Source organism: Apodemus sylvaticus, chromosome 10, assembly GCF_947179515.1.
Source record: "Apodemus sylvaticus chromosome 10, mApoSyl1.1, whole genome shotgun sequence".
NCBI classification, from domain to species: Eukaryota; Metazoa; Chordata; class Mammalia; order Rodentia; family Muridae; genus Apodemus; species Apodemus sylvaticus.
Window position 1 is genome coordinate 97,663,120 of NC_067481.1, and position 24,326 is coordinate 97,687,445.

At 51.0% G+C, this 24,326-nt stretch overlaps 1 protein-coding gene across 1 annotated transcript; it reads left to right on the top strand.

Annotated features, from left to right (window-relative positions):
- The first annotated feature begins 307 nt into the window (after positions 1-307).
- On the top strand, positions 308-21,146 carry Flywch1 (FLYWCH-type zinc finger 1). The gene is made up of 8 exons (XM_052194865.1): positions 308-506; positions 9,077-9,445; positions 9,866-10,294; positions 11,488-11,997; positions 12,161-12,424; positions 15,871-16,134; positions 16,856-17,368; positions 20,106-21,146. Exons 2-8 carry the CDS (start codon positions 9,196-9,198, stop codon positions 20,126-20,128), a joined length of 2,253 nt encoding a protein of 750 aa, XP_052050825.1. The 5' UTR covers positions 308-506; positions 9,077-9,195; the 3' UTR covers positions 20,129-21,146.
- Positions 21,147-24,326: the final 3,180 nt, after the last annotated feature.

A 24,326-nucleotide genomic window follows, 5' to 3' on the forward strand; every position in this document is an offset into this window, starting at 1 on the left:
CATTACAACTTGGTAAGAATGCAGCCAAATCCTATAAAAGGTCCTGCCCTCTATCAATACCGCTGGCATCCTTTTAGTGATGACACCCAGACCGCATCCCTGCTACAAATTCACCTGTCGCCCCGCCACCCCGGATGCAGTAGCGGGACCTTGATTTGTCCCGCCTTCTTCATGTTAGTAGACCCGCCCCTGGTGCTGAGTGGCTAGGGTGTCAAGTTGACACTGCACACAGAAGACCCGGAGAAGTGGTATCCGCCTCCGGAATGGCTCCGCGCCTCTGATGCGCATGCTCACTAGTAGTGTCTAGGCTTTCCTAGCCGGTGTCTCGCGGGGGCGCGCGCGCGGGCACGGGCTCGCTCCCCAGGGGGCAGTTGGCAGCGGGAGCGGGCGGCGGGGTCGTGGTTCCTAGAGCAGCTCCGGCTGCTAGGCCGGCGCCTGCGTTGGTGGACACTCACAGGAAGGACCGGGTGGCTCACCCGCGGGAGAGGCAGGGCCCGCTGCGGTCGGTGAGGACGGGCCCCTACGGGCGGGAGGGTCGGACCAGCGGAGCGATGCCTGGTCCGGCTATCCTGGGGTCGCGCCCGGTGCTGGGGAGGGGCCGCAGCTCTGTAGCTCGGGCTTGGGGTGCTTCTTTGTCGGACATCCACGGTGCGCCTCCTTTCTACCTGATCTCACCATCAACCCACCCGACCCCTGTGCCGATCTTAACACCACTAAATCCGGGACCACATATTCGCCCATCTTCCTTGAACCGTGTCCACCCGGTGCATGGCCATCCAGCTCTGTCCTCCGTCGCGGCCCATCCTTGGCGGCCGCAGGTCCCAGTGACCTTGCACTTTTTGCCGGCTGTTACCCCCCTCCTATTTCAGACTATAGATTGCCCATTATGGCTTTTAAACTTTGTGACGCATTCTAGACTGAGAAATATGTTTTATGTGTATATTCTGTGCCTGAAGATAGATTTGTGAATCATAAGTTTAAAGAGAGCCGCTTACCAATCTCACATGACGCAGATCTATTCAGGCTCTGTTCTAATTCATTCTTTTCTGTTCCATCCCATTCCATTCCAAATGACTGACTTGCTGGCCCATTGATTCAAGACCTTGTTCGTCTGACAGTTTTTAAACTCTCCCTTACTCCTTACTCTACAATCAGATAACCATTCCAAAGAAAGATCTTTTTGTTATAGTGGCAGTTTTATTTTGTTTTTAACTTCTTTGCTTTCCAGGGTCCTTACCATTGCTGCAGCTTGGTTTAGATTTCCGGTATGATTCACGACTGTTTATCTCATTGTTCTCCCAAGTGCCACTAGTCTGATTTGTGGGGGGAAAAAACCCGCATATGAAGTAGGGGAGAGCTGATAATATATGCTCACCTATGCAGATGAAGACGGCTTTTGCTGGGGGCGGGTGGGAGATGTGACAGGGAATTGTTAAGAAGAATAACTTGTCAGCTTGTCAGTACTCCTTGGAAGAATTGGAGTGGTCAAAGGTGAAGACCATCAGAGCATCGCCCAGATCTAGCTGGCCTCAAAGGAGGCAGGGAGGAAGGAAGCCCCTTGATGACAGGAAAGCAGGTGGAAAGGAAGATGGTTGTGATTACATGCACAGGCACATCAGGCTAGGTAAAGGAGTTCATCCAGCCAAGATGCCCATCTCGGAGAACTGGGGAAATGTACCAGTTGGCTTCCCATGTCTGTGTGGGTTTTCCTTATCTTTCTGAGTGTGCATGTGTGTGTGCCTCTGCACATGCATGCAGAAGGCTGTTTATCACTCTGCCTTATTCCTTTTTGTTTGTTTGTTTGTTTGTTTGTTTGTTTCAAGACAGGGTTTTTCTATGTAGCCCTGATCTGTGGACTTCAGGTGGGCCTCACATTCTCAGAGATCCTCCAACCCCTTCCTCCTGAGTGCGGGCATTAAAGGTGTGTAATCACCACGTCCTGCTGCAGTGACTGCATTGCTAAAGTACTTTGGAGCAGTATCCTTGGTTCACCCTCCGCACCACCAGAAGACACCCAGGAGTACTGGTTCCAAGTGACTTGGGAAAAGAGGTGGTAGTGGGTTTTATTTAGTACATAAAGGCCAAAGGTGCCAATAAACATGGTACTCTGCCCTGCCCATCACAGTGAAATGAGATCAGGTCTAGAATGTCACCAGTGCAGAGCTTGTGAAACTCCACATTAGAAGTCTGGAGACTGTTACCACCTTCTCCTGTGCCCAGAGCGACACTTGCACATAAGACTCCCAGGATGTGCTGGAAGGAAGCCGAAGAGAACTGTATTGAGTCTGTGTTGTAGCCACAGGGTTTATCAACCAGGTAAAGGGCTCTGCCTACTCCTGACTTGTGGAAGAGGCTGATAGGAGGGAAACCGCTGAAATCGTGTAGAACATTTCTTAATTTTTAAAAATTTTAATTAAAAAAATTGTTTTGGCACTTGGAACACAGGCAGGTGGATCTCTGTGAGTTTGAGGCCAGGCTGGTCTACAGAGAGAGTTCCAGGACAGTCAGGGCTACACAGAGAAACCCTGTCTCGAAAAACAAACAAACAAACAAAAAAAAGATCTTGCTGTGTTGTTTAAATGGTCTTGAGATCCTGGACTCAAGTGACCTCCTACGTCAGCCTCTCTACAACAGAGGTTGTGGTGTGAACCACTATGGCCAGCTCAGGAGGGTTTTGTTGTTTTGGGTGTTTGTTGTTGTGGTACGGCCACTGTGATGCCCTGACAGCCCTGGAACTCCTTGTATAAGCCAGGCTACCCTGCCCCAGAGATCCTCCTGCCTCTCTTCCACACTGCTGGATTAAAAGAATATGCCACCACACCTGTCCTCAGGACTTTTCTTTTAAATAAACAACAGGGCCTCCGTTTTCCTTTGCTCAGGACCTTGCTGAGCTTGGGTGAAGAACTGGACTTGTGAAATATGTTTATAGATGAATCTCACAGTATCTCATTCACTAACGGGCTTGAGGGGGAGGGGGATCAGAGGAGGAAGCCAGGGGTAGATCTCCCATCTTATTTTTTGAGACAGATTCTCACACAGAACCTGAAGCTCACAATTTCAGCAAGTTCCTGAGATCTGCCTGGCTATGCAACCCCAGTCTGGGGTTACAGACAGATGTGTGACCCTATTTTCCATTGGTGCCAGGGAGTTGATCTCCAGTCCTCAGACATGTACAGCATGCACGCTTAACCACAGAGCCGTGTCCCATGTGCCATGTGCCACTGTCCTACTTTGCAAGTGAGATTAGCCAGAAAAGATTTGGGAGTTGGGCCGAGGTCTCGTGTCCAGTAGGAGCACGGCACTATAGTTTATCTCCCATGTAAAGGTAACTGTTGCCTCTGCTGTTAGCTGACAGGAGAGGCATCTGACTTTCAGGATTTTAGTTAGTGATTAGGGATTGACCCTTGTTATGTCTGAAAGGCACTGGGCAATTTTGAATATTGCGGGGCTTCTTGCCGTGCCCTGAGCAACTGTGACCACCAGGGCCACGTGTCAGAGCAAGCAAGAGGAGTGCGGTAGTCACCCTGCTCTGGGACCTGAGTTCTGAGGGAGGAGAGGTAGAAAGAATAACCACAAACTTTAAATGTATTTCTTTCTTTATATAATGAATACAGAGTAGCTGTCTTCAGACACCAGAAGAGGGCCTCAGGTCCCATTACAGGTGGTTGTGAGCCACCATGTGGTTGCTGGGAATTGAACTCAGGACCTCTGGAAGAGCAGTCAGTGCTCTTAACCGCTGAGCCACCTCTCCAGCCCCCAACCACAAACTTTAGACTCTTGCTGTCCTGTTCACATCTGGAAACACTGTTTTCTTCACAGGCTTGTATTGAGAGTCAGTATTACAACAAGAGCACAGGCAAACCTATGTCACCAGGTAAAGGAAGTGACACAAGGCTGGGCATGGTGGCACATCTGTAGTCTTAGCACTTGGAGGTAGAGAAAGGAGGTTCAGGCACTCAGGATGAACCACAGCTAATTAATAGGCAGATCTTTTTTTTTTTAAGATTTATTTATTATTACATGTAAGTACACTGTAGCTGTCTTCAGACACTCCAGAAGAGGGTGTCAGATCTCACTACAAATGGTTGTGAGCCACCTTGTGGTTGCTGGGATTTGAACTCAGGACCCTCAGAAGAGCAGTCAGTGCTCTTAACTGTTGAGCCATCTCTCCAACTCAGCCTGGGCAGATCTTGAATTCCAGGCCAGCCTGATTTATATAGTGAGGCCTGGTCACAAAACAAGTAAGAAAAATAATAATCCTTTTGTTTTTTTGTTTTTGTCTAGACAGGGTTTCTCTGTGTAGCCCTGGCTGTCCTGGAACTCACTCTGTAGACCAGGCTGGCCTCGAACTCAGAAATCCACCTGCCTCTGCCTCCCAAGTGCTGAGATTAAAGGTGTGCACCTGGCTAATAATAATCCTAAACAAACAAATGCTGATGTCTCACCAGATAAGGGCTTGCTGCCTGGCTGAGGGCCTGGTTAGATAACCAGACTGTCTGGCTATAAGGAATTGACTATGATATATCCTTTGATCTCTGTGTGCTGTGCCGTCACATGTAAGCAAATGCATGTACACAAGCACATAGACAATAAGTACAAGGTAATTTAGTTTGCTTTTTGTTTTTAAACTGAAATCGGCCATGGCTCAGATGGTGAAGCCCCTCCCGTACAAGCATGAGGACCAGAGGTTGTATCCTAGCATTCATGTAAAACCAGATGTAGCACCTGTAATCCCAGCCCTGTGGTGAGACAGGAGGCAGAAGAAGCCCAGGACTCCTCAGACACAAGCTAGCCTGGCGTTTCCTTCACAGTAGCAAGGAATCCTTCCTGAAGGGAGCTGAAGGCAGTCGCCGGCACCAAGGTTGTTATGTGACCTCCAGATGCACGCCACGATGCACTTGCACACACACACATTCAAGCATACGTGTATACACACATGCACACACACACACACACACACACACGCATGCACATATATACAAAGACACAAAGGCAAAGGGAACAGAACACCTGTATCCCCATCAACATGAATGTCAACGTCTTATGCTTTTTATCTGATTTTTATTTTGTATTGTGCTTGTGTGGTGGGAGAGGGTCTCAGACCACGACACTTTTGTGGGCCCCACCAGGCAACTGTTTCAGCCTCTGTGTGCTGGCCTGCTCTATTTATTCTCTGGAATAAATCTAGAGAGACTGAGTTTTCTTTTCCTCCCCCACCCCCAGAGAGGGTTTCTCTGGGTAGCACCCTGGGCTGTTTTAGAACTTGCTTTGTAGATCAGGTTGGCCTCAAACTTTTAGAGATCTGCCTACCTCTGCCTGAGATCAAAGGTGTGGGCCACCACTGCCCAGTGGTTGATTTTTTTCTTACTGGTTTGTCCCTGAGCGTATTAAAGAAGCCAAGTATGGTGTTTAATCTCAGCATTGGGAAGGCAGAAGAAGGAGAATCTCTGTGAATTTGAGGCTAGCCTGGTTTATATAGGCGTAACAAGGCAGGCTATAGAGAGACCCTGTCTCCAAAAAAAACAGGGGGCATTGAATTTTGGGGGTGTGGCCAGGGCCTCTCACTTGGAGAACAAGCACTCAAACACTAAGGTCCATTCCCCAGCTCCTTCAGAACTGTGAAATTCTCCATCAGGATGGCATAGCTAGTTGTTCAGAAATCTGCTGTAGATGAATCTGGTTTGCCCAAGAAGTGAGGGAAATGCACTGTGACAGGTGTTTCTTGTACAAGTGGTGAAACACGGCATGACATTTACCACTGAAACCATTGTTAGTGGTCTGTTTCATTGGCATATGTGCATCATGCAACCCCCATGCCAGCTAAACTCTTACTTCCTGCTCTCCCTCCTCAGCCCTGCCTGGTGCCCTCAGACCCCACTTGGCCTAGATGCCACACTCATGCCTGTTTATACTATTTTTCCTTTTTGGTTTTTCCAGACAGTGGTTCTCTGTGTAGCCCTGGCTGTCCTGGAACTTGCTCTGTAGGCCAGGGTGGCCTTGAACTCACAGAGATCCGCCTGCCTCTGCCTCCCCAGTGCTGGGGTTGAAAGCGTGACACCACCTAGTCCTTTGCTCTTTCTTAACTTGTTTTGTTCTTTGTTTTAGATTGTCGTTGTTATTGATGTTTGTCCTTTACATGTGAAGGTAGGATTCATTGTTGATGTGTGATGGCACTCCAGAGTTTTTGTGTTTGTTAGGGTTAGTCACCATATCTAGTTGCCTGTACACCTGAGTGGAGGGACTTGGGATCATCACATAGGCTGGTACCCAAGCCCTTTAAAGGGTGGAGGTTGGCAGAGTCCCGCAAATCTAGATCTAGTCAATTGCAGAGACCAGCCTTTTCCTGGATCTTTCTATTTTATGGGTGCTTCTTCATATCTTTTGGGGTGCTAAGTCATGGAGGTGTGATAAACAGAAGCTTTTGTTGAGAGGTTCCTATAGCCTGTTCTCATACTCGGGGAACAGCCCTTAGAGAATGAGGGCTTCTCCTGTCATGCCAGCCTTGACCGAGGAGAAAGCCACTAGCCTGGAGGAGACAGAGGGACCCACAGGATCTGTCTCCCAGTGAGTCAGGCTGCCACAGCCATCTGCAAGGCCTCTGTGGAGGTGGCGGTCAGGGAGCCTGGCCCTGGTGGGTGGGCTTTCTTGACTTTAGAGGCAAAGACTCAAGGCAGAATGCAAATGAGTCTTGGATCCTCACGTCCCAAAGGAAGGGTGAAGTCAGTTGATTCCTGGACCTAAGCAACATGGGAGCTGAAGGGTGGTACATCTGGTAGGCAAAGCCTCCAGCTTTCCTGCCACAAAGATACCTAAGGGACCTTGCATAGGTCCCAGGTCCCTAGCATCCCATGAGCGTGGCAGACATCGGTGTCTCTGGGACTGGACTGGGCTCCCGACCTGCCACTGTTGTGCTGGTCTGACCTGCGGGCAACACCAGCTGGGAGAGGCTGGTAGGATCCAGTGCTCTTCCAGCCTTAGGCCATAGTTGCCCTGTTTGACACCTGAGATGGCCCCATCTTTGGGAAGCTGATGCAGGCTCCTAGACTAGGGATCCATGGGGCAGAAATAGGGGACCAGGAGGCACTAGACCCAGAGAGCTGTGGGTCCCACTAAAGAAAGTAGAAAGGGGGGCCGGAGAGATGGCTCAGAGGTTAAGAGTACTGACTGCTCTTCTAGAGGTCCTGAGTTCAAATCCCAGCAACCACATGGTGGCTCACAACCATCTATAATGGGTTCTGATGCCCTCTTCTGGTGTATTTGAAGACAGAAACAGTGTACTTACATATAATAAATAAATCTTAAAAAAAAAAAAAAAGAAAGTAGAAAGGGGTCTGGAAGGATGCTCAGTGGGACTAAGAACTCACTGTTCATGGAGAGGTTTCAGAATCTGACAGAGTCTTCCAGCCTCTGCAGGTATTAGGTGCACATACATACACATACATGCCTCTGCAGGTATTAGGTGCACATACATACACATACATGTAAAAAGAGGAAATAATGGCTGGAGATGACTTGGTGGTTAAGGTTGTCGAAATGCTTTTTAGTATACAGAAGTCTGATCCCCTAAACCCATATCAGTAGGTCACAACCACCTGTAACTAGAGTTCCAGGGAATCTGATCACACACACACACACACACACACACACTAAAACTAAATCTGCTGGGTATAGTGGCATCGCCTTTAATCCCAATACTAGGGAGTCAGAGGCAGGTTGATCTTGAGTTCAAGGCCAGATTGATCTGCATTGTTCCATGACAGCCAGAAATACATAGTGAGACCTGTCTCACAAACAAACAAAAATCCCCTAATAATTAATAAAAATAAATCTTTAATTTTTCTTCTAAACAGGGTATCACTATGTAGTCTTGGCTAGCCTGGAACTCAGAGATTCAAATGCCTCTGCCTCCTAAGTGCTGGAATTAAAGGTTTGGATCTCTAAGCTTTTAAAAAAAAATTAGAAAATCTAAAAATGTCTGGAGTGCTACAGTCATGTGTAACGACTCTTACTGAGAGCTGAGACACCCATCGACTCCCTATTACTCAGTTGTTTCAGAGATACAGGACGGTCAGCCCTCCCTGGGCTACTACTCCAGATCCGACCATCTTTGTCCAGACCGGAAGCCCAGAAGCCTGGAAGCCCCTGGCCAGCCAGGGCAGCACCAAGAACAGCAATTGCAAGGTTACTCAGCTTGAACTGAGGCCTCCAGAGTAGGTCAGAGGATAAGCTGTGTGAGTCCAGAGAGTCACATTTTCCCAGGGCTAGACTTCAGCCTCCTCCTCCTCCTCCTCCTCCTCCTCCTCTTCCTCCTCCTCCCTCCTCCTTCCTCCTCCTCCTTCCTCCTCCTTCTTTTCTTTTTAAAGATTTATTTGTTTATTATATGTGAGTACACTATAGCTGTCTTCAGGCACTCCAGAAGAGGGCGTCAGATCTCATTATAGATGGTTGTGAGCCACCATGTGGTTGCTGGGATTTGAACTCAGGATCTTCGGAAGAGCAGTCAGTGCTCTCCAGCCCCGATTTCAGCCTTCTGACTTGCAAAGTACCAGTCCTCACTGGCCTGGGTTCTTTGAAACAGGTGCCCAGCATTGAGGTAAAGGGCACAAGGCTAAACAGCCCAGGTCGGACCCAGGCATCTGAGCAGGCACAGTGGGATGTCAGCCTCTTCATTCTCAGGCGTGTGAGGTCTCAGTACCTCTCTCCTTACCGATCCTCTGAGATGTATAGTGTAGTATATAGTAAGTATCACCTCACAATACTGATGCTGGAAGGGGTCTGTGCTGGACATTGGTGAGGCGTCTATGGAGAGACTTAGTGACTTGGTGTGTTAGTCAGAGCAGCCCTGCAGAAGTGCCTGCTACACAGTGAGTTTACTCACGCAGGGAGGTGTGGATGGGCTGTCAGGAAAGGTGCTGAGAGCGTCGGCCCAGCGCTCCTGCTTGTATTAGGTCCCTTCTCTCTTCAGCCTTTCATCCAGGGCACCAAGCACGGCCATATTCCCCAGGCTGCATCCCTGCTCCAGACAGAAGAGCTCCCGGGCCCAGGGCCTCCACTGACTGCTTGGCTCTTGTCTTAGGTCGGAGGCCCTGAACTCCCACATTCTGGCCTAGGAGGAGGAGGAGGAGGAGGAGGAAGCGAGACCCATCTGCCAGAGGGGCTGAAGGTGGCCTTGAGGGCCATGCTCTTGGTCCCAGGATGCCCTTGCCTGAGCCCAGTGAGCAGGATTGCGAGAGCGTCAGAGCTGGCCAGGAGCCATCTCTTGGAGCTAAGAAGCCTCAAGAGTCCTCCAATCTGGTCCCAGCCAGGGATAAAGAGAAACCCAAGTCGACAGATGTCACGTCCCAGGAGACATCTGGCACTGCCACCCTACCTAACAGTACCCTCCAGGTCGTGCCAGTGAAGCAGGGACGGCTAATTCACCGGAAACGTAGTAGGGTAGATGCAGGTGAGAGTCCTTAGCCCTGCCATCCTGGCTCTGCCGAATCTGTTGACCTGCATACCCATGTCCATCCACATCCAGGGTGGCGTTGGACGCCCCACTCTTCCTCCATTTGAGCCTTTTAGACTCTATGCACATTCAGTGTCCTGAGCACCAGGCCCTTCCTCCCAGGTTCATGAGAACTGGAGCTATGTGCAGAATTCTTTAAACTCCTTAAATCCCATCCCCTACTACAAAAGCATCTTTTAGAACCTGGGCTTGCCTGGTAGCCAGGAGCCCAATAAGTCATCCTGCCCCCAAGACCCCATCCTATTCCCAGACCCGCTCCCCAGAGCCCCTGACCTCGACAGGACCCCAATCTATTCCCAGAGCCCCTGACTCAAGCCTTGCTTTACAGAAGCTGATCCAGACTTTTTATGCCCCCAGTTCCCCCTCAGCCCCTGGAGTTCCTGAAGACCCCATTTGGGGCCCGCCTTCTGGTGCACAAGTCATTCCTGTACAAGCAAGAGAAGGTTGTGGGGGACAAGGTGTACTGGAAATGCCGCCAGCACTCAGAGCTAAGCTGCCGGGGACGGGCCATCACCCGTGGCTTTCGAGTCACAGAGATGCGGGACCATTGTCACTCACCTGAGAAAGAGAGCCTGGAGAGGAAAAGGCACAGGAAGGAGAAGCCTACCAGCTCAGACCTGCCTGAGGGCTCTAAAGGCCAAGAAGATGGCGGGAGCCTATGGCTGTACCCGACGGAGCCAGAGCCCACCCCTCAACCAGTCCCTGAAACCCCAGAGGAGGAGCAGGGATACCGATCCCTGGCACTGCAGAGCCTGCCTCCCAAGAAACGCCCCACACCAGGAGTGGGTGAGTACACGTCCTCCCCTCACTTGGGGTAGGGAAGAACCCTCAGATTTCATGCCCAAAGAGAAATGTGGGGTTGTAAATGGGTTCTCAAAATGTGTTCAGAGTCAAAAATATAAATGCATCCACATCACCATTAGTCCACAGATCAGACAGCCCCGTGGTCTGGGGACCCCAGGGCCTCTCAAGGTTTTCCTTTGTAGCAAAGCCTGTTATGGGGCCCAGAAAGGCCCACTGCAGACCAGTGGGAAGGCTTTTGTGATTCTAGAATAAAGTTTGGGCAGGGTTCCCAGGAGCAAGGTTTGGTTTTGCATCCCAGGTTCAAATTCCAGCCCCACAGATAAAGGGCTGTAGCTTCAGAATTCACATGAAGTCTGGGGTCTCTGGAGCTTGTACGGGAAGCAGCTTCTGGCATCCTGAACTATTGAAGAGCTTGCGGGTTGATAATAATCGTGTCCTATTCTGCACGGCCTAGCTAGGTGAGAGGTGGCTCATATGCTGGTAGGTGTGGCTTCCAGGAAGCCGAGTGTCTCCTGACCCACCAGGGTCTGAGGGTCTGAGCCGCTGCACTGGCGAGGGGAGCTTCTTCTCAGTATGCTTCTGTTAAGATTACTTGAAAGTGAGCTGGGCGATGGTGGCGCTTGCCTGTGATCCCAGCACTTGGGAGGCAGAGGCAGGCAGATTTCTGAGTTCGAGGCCAGCCTGGTCTACAGAGTGAGTTCCAGGACAGCCAGGGCTACACAGAGAAACCCTGTCTCGAAAAACAAAACAAAACAAAACAAAAAGATTACTTGAAGATGTACCTACATTTTTCAAAAGGAGGGACTAGAGATGACACTTGGTGATAGAGCACTTACCCTGCATACTGGAGGACTCAGCCTGATTCTGTACACTGTAAAACGCAAAACTACACAAAAATTTTTAGACAAACCCTAGAAAAATATGGACAAGAGTGACCCAGAACATAATCTGTTGAATCAGAGCCCTGCTAGGCCCCTCCCATTGTGGTGTTTGTTGCCAGTGAACTTGGAGAAGGAACCCTTGTTCCTCTCCGGCGGCTTGGTGGGAGTGGACAGGGCTTCACATATGCCCAACTCACAGAAATATGTCAGCATTTGGGAGGAAAGGACACGGTGGTTCCTCCTGGGACCGGACTCTTGCCTGGGTGTGGTGACTCTCCTGGGCTCTCCCTCCAGTACGGTACCGGCCTCTGGAGTTCCTGAAGACATGCTATGGGGGGACCTTCCTGGTGCACCAGTCCTTTCTCTACAAGCGCGAGAAGACAGTGGGAAGCAAAGTGTACTGGACCTGCCGGGAGCATGCTGTCCTCGGCTGCCGCAGCCGCGCCATCACCCAGGGCCAGCGCGTGACAGTGATGCGCAGCCACTGCCACTCGCCTGACATGGAAGGCTTGCAGGCCCGGCGACAGCAGGAGAAGACCATAAAGAAGATACAGGCAAGGCGAATTGGGGCTGGGGACTTGGAGGATTGCGATGACATCGAGGACGCCCTGCTGCAAGGGGTGGACTGCCTGTTCTACCGCAGAGCGCGGGGCACGCTGACCCTTAGTAGGTCCAAGTCCAAGTCCAAGTCCAAGTCCAGGTCCAAGTCCAGGTCCAAGTCTAGGTCCAGGTCCAGAAAGCGAGCCAAGAAGCAGCAGGAGCCCCTGCAGGAGCCCCCCGAGGAGGACCAGGATGTGGAGCCCGGTGAGCCTTATGTTTAGGGCCTTGCTGGACAGAGTTGGTTGCCTCAGATGGGAGGGGGATGGCCAGCCTTCTCACCCCCTCCTCTGCCCTGCCCCTCCCCCTCCTACGCTTTCTTAATGTAGTCCTCTGATCCCACCCTGACTGCCTGCCCTATTCCCTGCAGGAGGCCCAGAGTTCCTAAAGACCCCTCTGGGAGGCAACTTCCTGGTATATGAGTCCTTCCTCTACAGACGGGAGAAAGTGGCTGGGGAGAAGGTTTACTGGACCTGCCGGGACCAGGCACGCATGAGCTGCCGCAGCCGCGCCATCACTCAGGGCAAGCAGGTGACCGTGATGCGAGGCCACTGTCATCCACCTGACCTCTTAGGATTGGAGACTCTGAGGCAACGGCAGAAACGCCCAGGCCCCGCCCAGTGGGATGGCCCAGGTACCTGGGGAGACCCTATAGCTTTTTCTCTTGTTACACATGGCCTGTCTGGAAGTCACACTTCTTTCTTGTGTACTCCTCCCACCCCTTGTGCCCTAACTCAGGCCATCTGGGCGTGGCTCTCCTAGGCCCCTCCTCACCTGCCTACTTAGTCTTCCAGGCCGGAACCTGATAAACCTCATCTCCCGTCCTCTGATATTTTAGGAGCTATCAGTAGGGGCTGCTAAGTGTGGGAGGCCAGGTCCTCTTTCCTACAGTGCAAACAGGGCCACAGGTCAGTGTCACAGTGTGGGAGCTGAGAGGGCTGGGCCTCTCTCCAGCTTGGTCTGTTGGACACCTGCATGCCAGAGTCCTAGCTGTGCCCTCTCAGCTGTCCCACCAGCCTGGTGTCTGCCTACAGAAAGTGACTGTAGCCTTCACAGCAGGCCAGCGTGTAGCTCCTCAGTCTGCGCCCACCAGCCTTCCTAACCTATATATAATGTTTAGAGTCTTGAGTTACTTCCTAAACTTATTGCAAATATCAGAGGAGTTTCATCATTACTTCCTTTTTGTTCCATTTCTATGATACAGAGAGATGATGCAGGCCATGGAGATGCCTGGCCTGGCCCTCACCCCAGCCCATACAATCTACTCTAAGCATTTCTGTCATTATTAATCCATTTAATCCATTTTTCAATTTCCTTGTTACCTGATGAATTACAACCAGAGGAAGTGATTTAGCCTTGCTATATATTTTGAGTAGGTTTTGGATTTTTTGTTTATTTTTTAGTTGTTTTGTGTGGGGTTTTTTTGTTGTTGTTTTTAGATTTATTTATTATGTATATAGCGTTCTGTCTGCATGTATTCCTGAAGGCCAGAAGAGGGCACCAGATCTCATTACAGATGGCTGTGAGCCACCTTGTGGTGGCAGGAAACTGACCTCAGGACCTCTGGAGAAGCAGCTAGCGCTCTTAACCTCTGAGCCATCTCTCCAGCCTTTTGTTTTGTATTTTGAAGTAGGGTCTCAACTATGTAGCCCTGGATGGCCTCCAATTCACAGAGATGTGCTTTCCTGTGTGTGTGTGTGTGTGTGTATGTGTGTGTGTGTCGTGTGCACATACACGTGCTCAAACATGTGTGCACATGCGTATGTACAAGCTCACTATGGCATGCATGTACTGGTTTAAGGATAACATGTGGGAGTGAAGTGACAGGCTCAGAGCAGACGCTGTTCTTTTCTTAACTATCTCAATATCATAGCTGCCATTTGCCCTTCCAAGCTCTGCCCTGCTGAACTGGATCCCGCACGTCTCCCTCCTGTGTGCTCCCCCTGCTGTCTAGCAGCTGCTGTGTGTGTGCCTCTTCCCGCTCTGCTGTCACGCACCACATCAACGGGCAGTTCCAAAGCGTGCAGGGCCCTGCTGCAGCCCTGCCTAGGGATGACGCCAGGCCTGGCTGTCGCCTGAATTTCCTTGGCCCAATGCCCTGTCTCTGGGATTTTATTTATTTATTTTGGTCCCCTCATCTCTTTTGGTTTGGGGGGTCCTTGAGCCACTCATCTTGGAGAAGCCGTTTGAGACCCTGCTCCTGTGACGCTGTTGGTAATTTCCCTGCACACTTGCCAGACAGTGTGGCTTTGTGAGAGAGCACCTGGGCACACCTTGCTACATCCTTAACATTTTACAGTTCACCGCCTCTGCCTATTCTGCTGTGTACTGTATCATTTTTATTTCCTGAAAACCAGTTTTTCTTTTAATGTTCATGTGTATAGCTGTTTTGTCTGTTTCTATGTGTGTGTACCATCTGTGTGTCTGGTGTGCACAGACACTGTGCCTGGTATCTGTGGAGGCCAGAAGAGGGCATCGGATTCCCTCGAACTACAGATGGTTGTGAGTGTGGGTGCTACGAATTGAGCCCAGGTCCTCCAGAAGAGCAGCCTGTGCTCTTAACTGCTTAATTTCCATCTCTCCAGCCCTTTCCTGACCAACATTCTAATCTCAAATGGCTTCTCCACTGTGGGAGGAGGTGGACCATTCCCCACAGCCACAGGCTTAGTCTCCAAAGTGTGATGTTCGCTTTCCTCTTGGCCTCTGGGATGCTTTTCTCTACAGGTGGCCCTTACCCCCTGGCCTCCTTCCCACCGTTGTAGGAGCTCCAGAGTCAGATGCCTCTACTCAAGCCTTCAGCCTCTCGGGGCTGTTCCCCCACTTCTCGGGGCTGTTCCAATGACTCCCTAGTCTGTCACGACTTTCCTGTTTCCACATTTAATGTGTTCAACTGCTTTCCTAATGCAAAGTCCCAGAGTCCACCTTCCGCCACCAAGCAGCATGGTCAGGACTGTCAGTGCAATCCCCAAGTCTGTGGTACCAGCTTCTGGCTTAGTCAGTGTTGTTGCCATGAACAGATGCTATGACCGCGGCAACTCTTATCAAAGAAAACATTTAATTGGGGCTTGCTTATAGTTTCAGAGATTTAGTTCATTTTTGTCCTGGCTAGGAACATGGGGGTGCACAGGCAGACATGGTGCTGGAGAAGTAGTTGAAAGTTCTACATTTAGATCTACAGAAGAGAAAGCCATTGGGGCTAGCTTGGGCTTCTGAAACTCCAAACCTAACCCAACAAGCCCCCCCCCCCCAAATCCTTTTAAATAGTGCCACTCTCTGGTGACCAAACATTTAAATCTATGAGCTTTTGGGAACCATTTCTATTAAAACCACCACAGCAGCCCTTGTGCCTGGTCAAAGTAAGGACAAGAGAGGCAGGGGGTATCACCGGGTGGTGGTGGCGCACGCCTATAATCTCAGCACTCTGGGAGGCAGAGGCAGGCAGATTTCTGAGTTCGAGGCCAGCCTGGTCTACAGAGTGAGTTCCAGGACAGCCAGGGCTATACAGAGAAACCCTGTCTCGGAAAAACCAAATCCACAAAACCAAAAAATAAAAATAAAAAAATAAAAAGAGGCAGGGGTAGGAGGGCCCTGTGGGCAGGACCAGGCTGTCCTCCAGGTCCCTCCTACCTCCACAGCTCAAGCCTAAGCCCAGCCAAACACACAATCACAGCTCTTGAGTCATGGGACTCCAAACTCCAGTCTTTAGCTCTGAGCTGCTTTGACCCCAACTCAGTCTTGAGGCCATGGAGACCTGCCTGCTGGTCTGCCTGCCTGAGGGTACCCGGTCTAAAAGAGCAAACAAACACCCCACCTTCTTCCTCAATTATCATCATAGAAAATTTCACCTGCAGGGCCTGGCCTGGCCAGTCTTCAGCCTCAGAACAAGCAGCTGCTGGCCCCTGAGGGCACTGTGGGGTTTGAAGACAGGGCTGTCTCACTGTGAGCAGGAAAAAGGCGTGAAGTGGGTAGGGTCTCTCCAAGGTATCCGGTGTTCTTGGCTATGAAAATGGGAATGTCCCCTACCCAAGGCCAGGCTCAGCTCCATGTCCCTTCCCTGATTCTTCTTTTGTTTCTTTGCAGAAGGACCAGAGTTCCTAAAGACTCCTCTAGGGGGCAGCTTCCTGGTGTATGAGTCCTTCCTCTACAGGCGGGAGAAAGCGACAGGTGATAAGGTGTACTGGACATGCCGGGACCAGGCACGCATGGGCTGCCGCAGCCGTGCCATCACACAGGGCCAGCGGGTGATGATCATGCGCAGGCATTGCCACCCACCGGACATGGGTGGCCTGGAAGCCCTTCGGCAGAAGGAGAACTTCCCTAACCTGACCAACTGGGAAGGCCCAGGTATGTGGGGGGAGTGTGCCTTCTCCTTGCCCTGCAGCGCCCCAGCCCCTCCAGGATCTGTGCTTAGGTACCAATTTTACCATGTGATTGATTGCTATTGCTGAGAGACACTGGCTCTAGAAACAGTGGGGGTGGTGGGCCAGGGGCGGTATGGCTGTCAGTCACCAGGAGAGCAGGTACCGCGTGACTGAGCAGTATGTCTGAGCTCTAGAGACCTCCCCCTCCCCCACATCCTATCAGGGCCCCTCTTCTCTCCCTGTCTTCTCTCAGGGCCTGTTTTGTTTTGCTCAAGCTTGCTTTCACATGCTTTCTGGCCACACCCCTAACATCACATGGCCTTTGACCTCAGCTTCATAAAACCTTTGAGAATGGCTTTGTGGCCAGCTGGCGGACAGGGGAATGACAGGCCCCAGTACAAGTCCCTCTGTTGTCCAGCCAGGCCCCACCTCTTGTCTGGGAGACCCCCAGCAAACATAGAGCTTATGGTCTGGTGAGGCTTCCAGCTGGGCTCCAGGGAGAGGCTGGGCAGGAAAGGAAAGCCAGTGCAGTGCATACATACCAGAGAGTGCCAGGACCACATCTGCGAGTCAGGCTGTGGAGCCCTGAGGAGTGGGCATAGGGCTGGGGGCAGGGACCAAAGCGGATCCTTCTGGGATTACAGTGCTCAGAGAGAGAGGGCTGGGGCTGCAATGGGCCCCTCACAATATGACTCTGCCTTCAGAGCCCAAGGAGCCGCTGGAGTTTCTGCAGACACCCCTCGGAGGCCGCTTCCTGGTGTATGAGTCCTTCCTGTACAGGAAGGAGAAGGCCGCTGGTGAGAAGGTGTACTGGATGTGTCGAGACCAGGCTCGGCTGGGCTGCCGCAGTCGTGCCATCACCCAGGGCCGCCGGATTATGGTGATGCGGAGCCACTGCCACCCCCCTGACCTGGATGGCCTGGAGGCCCTGCGGCAGCGGGAGAAGGCCCCTCAGGAGAAGGCCCCTCAGGAGAAGGCCCCGCAGGAGAAGGCCCCGCAGGAGAAGGCCCCACGGGAGAAGGCCACACGGGAGAAGGCCACACGGGAGAAGGCCACACGGGAGAAGGCCACACGGGAGAAGGCCACACGGGAGAAGGCCCGGCGGCGGCGGGAGAAGGCCACACGGGAGAAGGCCCCACGGGAGAAGTCCCCGCGGAAGCGGGAGAAGAGCCCCAGTGCAGCCAAGAAGAAAAAGAAGAAGAAGAAGAAGAAGAAAGGTATGCGCTGAGTGAGCAGGGCTGTGGCCTAACTTTTTCAGAACCTTTGCCTCACTTCTCCTTGTCCCTTCCCATTGACATGGAACTGGACCTGCTTCTTCCTGGGCCTTTGTCCAGACGATCTTCTTCTCTTATTCAGAGACAGTGCTATTTAGAGGTTGTTGTCTCTTAAAAATTCCGATAGACTACCGCAGAAGAATTCAAATAATGTTGTGTGTTCAAATACAGGTCCCCCACACATAAAGTTTGTAAATAATTTTATTTCATTGAAAATTAGTTTGCGCTGGGCAGTGGTAGTACACGCCTTTAATCCCAGCACTTTGGAGGCAGAGACAGGCGGATTTCTGAGTAAAAGGCCAGCCTGGTCTATGGAGCAAGTTCCAGGAAAGCAAAGGCTCTCCAGAGAAACCTCTTTTAAAAAAAACTAAAAAAAGAAGAAGAAAAGATTAGTTTACTTTATAAACAAATACGTTGTTATTTTGAAATAGTGTTTATATACATATATGTAGCCCAAGCTGGCATTAAACTCACAATATATCTTAGAACAATCTTTTTTTTCCCTTGAGACAAGGTTTCTCTGTGTAGCCTTGGCTTTCCTGAAACTCAATCTGTAGACCTTTGCCTCCTGAGTGCTGGGATTAAAGGTGAACATCACCACTGCCTTGCTATGTATGTATGTATATCTCTATCTCTATATATGTTTTTTTTTCTTTTTTATTCGATATATTCTTTTATTCTTTTTTTATTCGATATAATTTATTTACATTTCAAATGATTTCCCCTTTTCTAGCCCCCCCACTCCCCGAAAGTCCCGTAAGCCCCCTTCTCTTCCCCTGTCCTCCCACCCACCCCTTCTATATATGTTTTAAAGATTGACTTTTATTCTATGAGTCTTTGCCTGCATTTATGTATGTGCACCCTATATGTACCCGGTACCTATGGAGTCAAGGAGTTGGATCCCCTGGGATTTGAGTTACAGAAGGTTGTGTGCTGCCACATGGGTGCTGAATACTAAACCCAGGTCCTCTGCAAGAGCAACCTGTGCTCTTAACCACTGAGCCATCTCTCCAGTCCCCTTAGGACATTCTTGAATTCTGATTCACAATGCTAAGATTACAGATGTGTGTCATCTTTTCGATGTGGCCTGGATTCAATTCCTGCTCAAGAAAGCATTCACTAGGGCTGGAGCGGTGACCCGGGTTAGGAGCACTTGCTGCTCATATTTGGTTCTCAGCACCCACGTGATGACGGCTTACAACCTGCTGCAACTCCAGCACAGGGGCTCTGACACCTCCTCTGGGAGGCAAACACGTGGTATATAGACAGAATACCCATACGCATAAAATAAAAATAAACATTTAAAAAATGAGAGGGAAGAAAGAGGTGGTATTGCCTTTGAGCATAAGAAGAGTTGTGGGGCTGGAGAGTGGCGCGGTGCAGTGGCTCCGAGAACTCGCCGCTCTATGGGAGGCTCAGGTGTGGCTTCAGCACCCATACCATGGACCCACAAGCATCTGTAACTCCACTTGCAGGGGATCCATTACCCTCTTCAGACCTCAGAGGGGCACATATTACACATAAATCAAATTTTAAACTAAAATAATAAGCTAGGCGTAGTGGCATATCCTGTCCACACAGGCATATCCTGTCATGCTTTTAATCCCATCACCACACAGGGAGAGACAGGCAGAGTTCTATGAGGCCAGCCTGGTCTACATATAAAGACCTTGTCCCAATAATTAAATAAAATGATGAATAAAGTAGCCACAGGCTGTTACAGATAATATTTATTGGCATGAAAACAACTTTAGTGATTTACTTAATTACTAGGGGGAGGAGCTGGAAGTGGGGCTCAGTGGTAGAAACCTGCCTAGGATGTGTGAGACCCTGTATTTAATTCCCAGAACCACAAAACTATTCCAAGAGTGATAAAAGTTAGAAAAACTGATTTAAGAAGGACCTGTGTTGTGAGTGGTTCCTCCCTTAAATTGACTGTGGTCTCAGTGACGCTCCTCAGTGTCATGGTGAGTCAGAATTACCCACCCAGCCACTCTTATATTTTTGACCCCAGAAGTGTTTAGGAGTGATTTGTGACCATGCATTAGATAACTAAGACAGCCACCTACAGGTGTGCTGGCTCTCAGGACAGCCTCTAGGCATGGTAAACTGATTTTATCTTTGCTGAGGAAAAGAACTAGCACGTGCCTGCAGACCTAGCACCAGAGGCCGAAACAGGAAGGCCTCCCTGGGCCAGCCGCACGGTAAGTTCCAAGCCTGCCTCTGCTGTGTGGTGAGACATAGTCAGCAAACAAACACAAACAAAAAACCCAGACCATAAATATACCTTTAGTGCTTTATTTTATTTTTATTTATTTGTTTGTTTGTTTGTTTGGATTTGGTTTTTTCGAGACAGGGTTTCTCTGTGTAGCCCTGGCTGTCCTGGAACTCACTCTGTAGACCAGGCCGGCCTCAAACTCAGAAATCCGCCTGCCTCTGCCTCTGCCTCTGCCTCTGCCTCCGCCTCCCAGAGTGCTGGGATTACAGGCGTGCACCACCACTGCCCGGCTTATTTTTTGAGACAGGGTTTCTCTGTGCAGTCTCACTCTGTAGACCAGGCTAACCATAAACACACAGAGATCTGCCTGCCTCTGCTTCCCAAATGCTGGAATTATAGGTGTGTGCCACTATGCCTGGCTGAAGTAAACCTTTGTAATGATGCACATTTCTCTGTCATCAGGAAAATCAAAGAGCAAAGACTGAGCAGCCAGTCCTGCTGAGGTGAGTCTTCTCTGGAGCAACAGAGGAGCAGCTGGTGTCCCAAATGCTTCCCGTCCACGCAGGCATATCCTGTCATTGAGATGCGCTTGACACAGCTCCTTCACCTTTCCAAAGCACCCAGGACCTTCACATTTTCTCAGAGGTCTCCCAGGAGGAGCGCTTGGACTTTGGGTGGTAACCAAGCTGGATGGGTGGCCTGCAGGCCTGACCCATGCTGCTCTCACCGCTCTGACCTTAGACAGCTGTGGAGAAGTGTCTGGACTGATAGACCTCTGCCCTGCTCTGTCCAGGCCCCGGCACCATCTGCTTTCAGAGCATGCTGCCCTGCAGTGAGCTCTCGGGTAGGGCGTGGCCCTGATGAGTCCCATGAAGTCAAAGCCAGGATCTGTGGGGAACTTCTTGCCACCCTCTGAAGGCAGTGCAAGGCACAGCGGGGCTTGGTTTTGTTTTGTGGCATCTTGTAGGGACAGATGTGAGGCCTGCCTGTTCTTTAGTCACTTGCTGCTTGCTAAGGCCCATCTAGCCCTGACCGTGGCAGAGCAGGCCCGGCTGAAGCTTTGCTGTACCTTCCTGACAGACTTCGCACCCTGCGTTCTTTCCCAACTTAAACCTGTGTCCACCGTTCTTGGAGCCAGCCCAGATGTCAGGAGGAGGTGACACCAGGTGGGCATGCTCTAGTGGCAGTGGCAGGACAGCTGCCCCCCTGGTGTCACATGGTACACAAGATCAGTTAGACAGCATTAAAGCCCGCCTCCCGCAGAAGAGTTTCCCAGAACTCAGGAGCCATGCCAGCAGTGCACTCTAATGTGCCCAGGAACAGCGGGATTCCTGTGTGCTGCACCTGGCCAGAGCTCCTCACCCTGTCCTAGAGCTGCATGCTCCTCTCCCTTAGCAAGCAAGCCATGCAGCAGCCGCCCCTGTGGGATAGTAATGGCCTGGTGCCCACCACTGGCTTCTGCTCATCTGCTTCCCTCAATAAACCCTGTGTAGTCTCATGGTACAGAGCTCCTGTGTCTGTAAATCTGCGCTGCCACAGAACCACATTCCGTCTGCCGAATGCTGGGGGTGTCATGGTTGTCTGGTAAGTCCTGAGCAGTGGTGTTTGCTTGGCCGACATCAAGACTTGGATTGGGGAGCGGGGAACCAGGAAAGGGGAATCATTTGGAATGTAAAAAAAGAATATATCTAATAAAAGAAAGAAAGGAAGGAAGGAAGGAAGGAAGGAAGGAAGGAAGAAAGAAAGAAAGAAAGAAAGAAAGAAAGAAAGAAAGAAAGAAAGAAAGAAAAGACTTGAAGAGAACCTGCTGAGGATCTCTTCCCAGTCACGGGGAAGGCTTGCCGAGTGGGCCATGTGCCACCCCTCAGCTTGGGTTGTTTTGAGCTCATGTGAGTGAGTCATAGTGAGCCCCAAATGGAAGTGGTACCCTAAGCCAAGGCCAGCTTTGCCTCTTGAGAGTCTGGACACCTGGGCAGGTAAGTCCCCACTTTTCATCTTAGCCATTACCTGGCTCTTATTACCGGCCATCCCTGGGCCTACACCTGACATTTGTCTCCAGTCAAAGGAGACAGTCTGAGGGCTGCAGAAATGGCTCAGAAAAGTGCTTGCCACACAACCCTACGGACCTGAGTCAGAATCCTAGCACCCCTGGGAGAAGCTGGCCCGGTGCATGTGTCTGTAATCTCAGCATTGGGGAGGTTTCAAGCAAAAACTCAACAGTGGGGTAGTTTGGTTTGGTTTGATTTTTTTTTTGAAGATTTATTTATTTATTATATTTAAGTATACTGTAGCTGTCTTCAGACACTCCAGAAGAGGGCATCAGATGGTTGTGAGCCACCATGTGGTTGCTGGAATTTGAACTCAGGACCTTTGGAAGAACACTCAGTGTTCTTAACCTCTGAGCCATCTCACCAGCCCATTGATTTGGTTTTATGAGACATGGTTTCTCTGTGTAGTCCTACTTCTAGGTAGCTGTCCTGAAACTTACTCTGTAGATCAGCCTGGCCTAAAACGGAGATCCACCTGCCTCTGCCTCCTGCGTGGTGGGGTTAAAGGTGTGTGACACCAGCACCCGGCAACAGTTGGATTTAATATGCACCCCCGTCCTCTGCAGACCAGCTGTTCACCCTGTCACAGGAGCAGCTCCTCAATCTGCCAATGCCGGCTCTGCAGCACCTGCCACGGAGCCCTCTCCCTGCCTGTGTGTGAAGGGGTCCCCAGGGCCCACAGACTTTAGGCCTTCTTCACTTGCCTCAGCCTACCAAAAGATATCCAGCACTCTGGGGAGACCAACCTTCTGTTGTCATTCTGGAGGACTGTAATAGTCTCAGTGTGAGCTACCTGACCACAGCAGAGGCCCCTGCCAAAAAGGCGTGTGTTAGAGGCTCGGCAGGCTTCCCTGCAGTCCTGTCCACTTGTGCCCTGTCCACCTGGCCTCACTCCTCTTCGTCCACAAGCCCACCAGCCTGTCCTGCCCAACACACGCTACCGCTTTGGAACAAATTCCCAAGATCAGCTGCCAAAAATTCCCATTTATTAGCTCATGCTTTTGGAGAACCAGGCCTCTGGGGGAGCTGAACAGTGTGTCCTATGCCTGGGGTCACACACAGCTGCTATCAAGGTGGCAGCCCCTAAGGCTGGTAGCTCATCCTCTCCTGTGCAGCTTTGGCAGAATCTCCAGACAGTTCACAGTTCACTGACTAAATCAGGCCTTCCAGGTTTATCACCAGCACCTCTTTTTTTTTTTTTTTTTTTTTTTTGAGAATCAAGGACTCAAATTCTATGTGCCTGTAGTCCCAATACTCAGGGAATCAAGATATGTTCTTGCTGGAACACAGCAAGTTCCAGGCTAGCCTGAGCTACAGAGCAGACCCCACTGAGACTTAGGGCAGGGCTGTGCTTTGTGATCCAGGCTGACTTGATGCCCTGGGCTCCAATCATTCTGCTGCCTCAACCTGCCTCATTTAGCCTAGACCACAGGCACGCACCAGTGTTCCTGGCCCCATCTCTTACTTAACTCAGACAATTAATTAGACACTATAATTAATGTGCATCAATCCCTCCAGCGTCTCCACACAGTGTGAACTAATCAGGAGAGTGCTGGTTCCGTCCACACATCCACGCACCAGAGCACTGCCTGTGAGCCTGTGCATCTCCAGGGGCACGTTTAGATTCTATCTGCCATAGCCTAACTAACCTGCCATTACTAATTCACCCTCCCTGACCCAGGGAAGCCCAGGGAAAAAATAATCAAATGGTCCTGAGTGATCTCAGGAGTCCAGGTCACAGTGAGCACAGGGGCTGCAGCAGTGTCCTGACCCAGAAAGTTCCGCTGGCTTAGTGCCCACCAGCCAGGGACCCCTGACGTGCTCCTGCAGGCCCTGACTTCTCTGGCGCCTGGGCTACAGAGGGTGCGGTTGCAGCAGCCCTTGCTGTGGTCCTAGGAAGGAGCCAGCCTGGGCACTAGACCTGAGAGCACTCCCTGGGCAACGGCAGAGACTGTGCTTCCCTCTGCCTGCTGAGCCATCTGTTGGCCACTCTGGATGGAGGGCCTCGGGCTTTGGCTTCTAGCCCATGGCTCCCCTTGGGTCATGGTATCACCCCCAGGGGAATAGGCTACTGCTAAGATGGAGTAACCAGAACCTTAGCTTCTTGGGGGTGACTTTGGGGAGAGAAAGCTTTGATGCCATAAAATGTCATAAAGCAGAGGAGACAGACACTTCTGCTAGTGTCTCCCTCCCTCATGCCTGACATTGTGGGATGAGGACCCGCCCCTCCCCCATCACCCTCCTCCCATCACCCTCCTCCCATCACCCTCCTCCCAAGGATTCCATCCTTCACCCATATTGACAGTTGTTACAGGTGCTTGGCGGGTACCACAGCCTCCTCTGAAAAATCGGAGGCTCTTCAGACCCAAAGCTGAGGAGCTGTCCTGGTGCCATTGGGGTCTTCAGAGGGACAGAGGGGAAGGCAGTAGAGGACCATGGGGCTCTGAAGAGAGGGTCCCCAGCTGGTCCTGATCCAGGCTGTGGCTGACAAGCTGTAGGCTCTCTCTGGTTTGACGACACCCCCAGCCCTCATGGCAAAGCCTCCATCTGGACTTCCAGGCCTGGGCACAGAGAGAGTTGTAAGAAAGAGGTTCTAGGAGGTGGCTGTGGGCATGGGCATGGAGTCGGTGGAAGG

Coding starts and splice junctions, on each gene's coding strand:
- Flywch1 (XM_052194865.1), top strand. CDS start 9,196: ATGCCCTTGCCTGAGCCCAGTGAGCAGGATTGCGAGAGCGTCAGAGCT. Junction 9,446..9,865: donor ACGTAGTAGGGTAGATGCAG/GTGAGAGTCCTT, acceptor TTATGCCCCCAG/TTCCCCCTCAGCCCCTGGAG. Junction 11,998..12,160: donor GGACCAGGATGTGGAGCCCG/GTGAGCCTTATG, acceptor TATTCCCTGCAG/GAGGCCCAGAGTTCCTAAAG.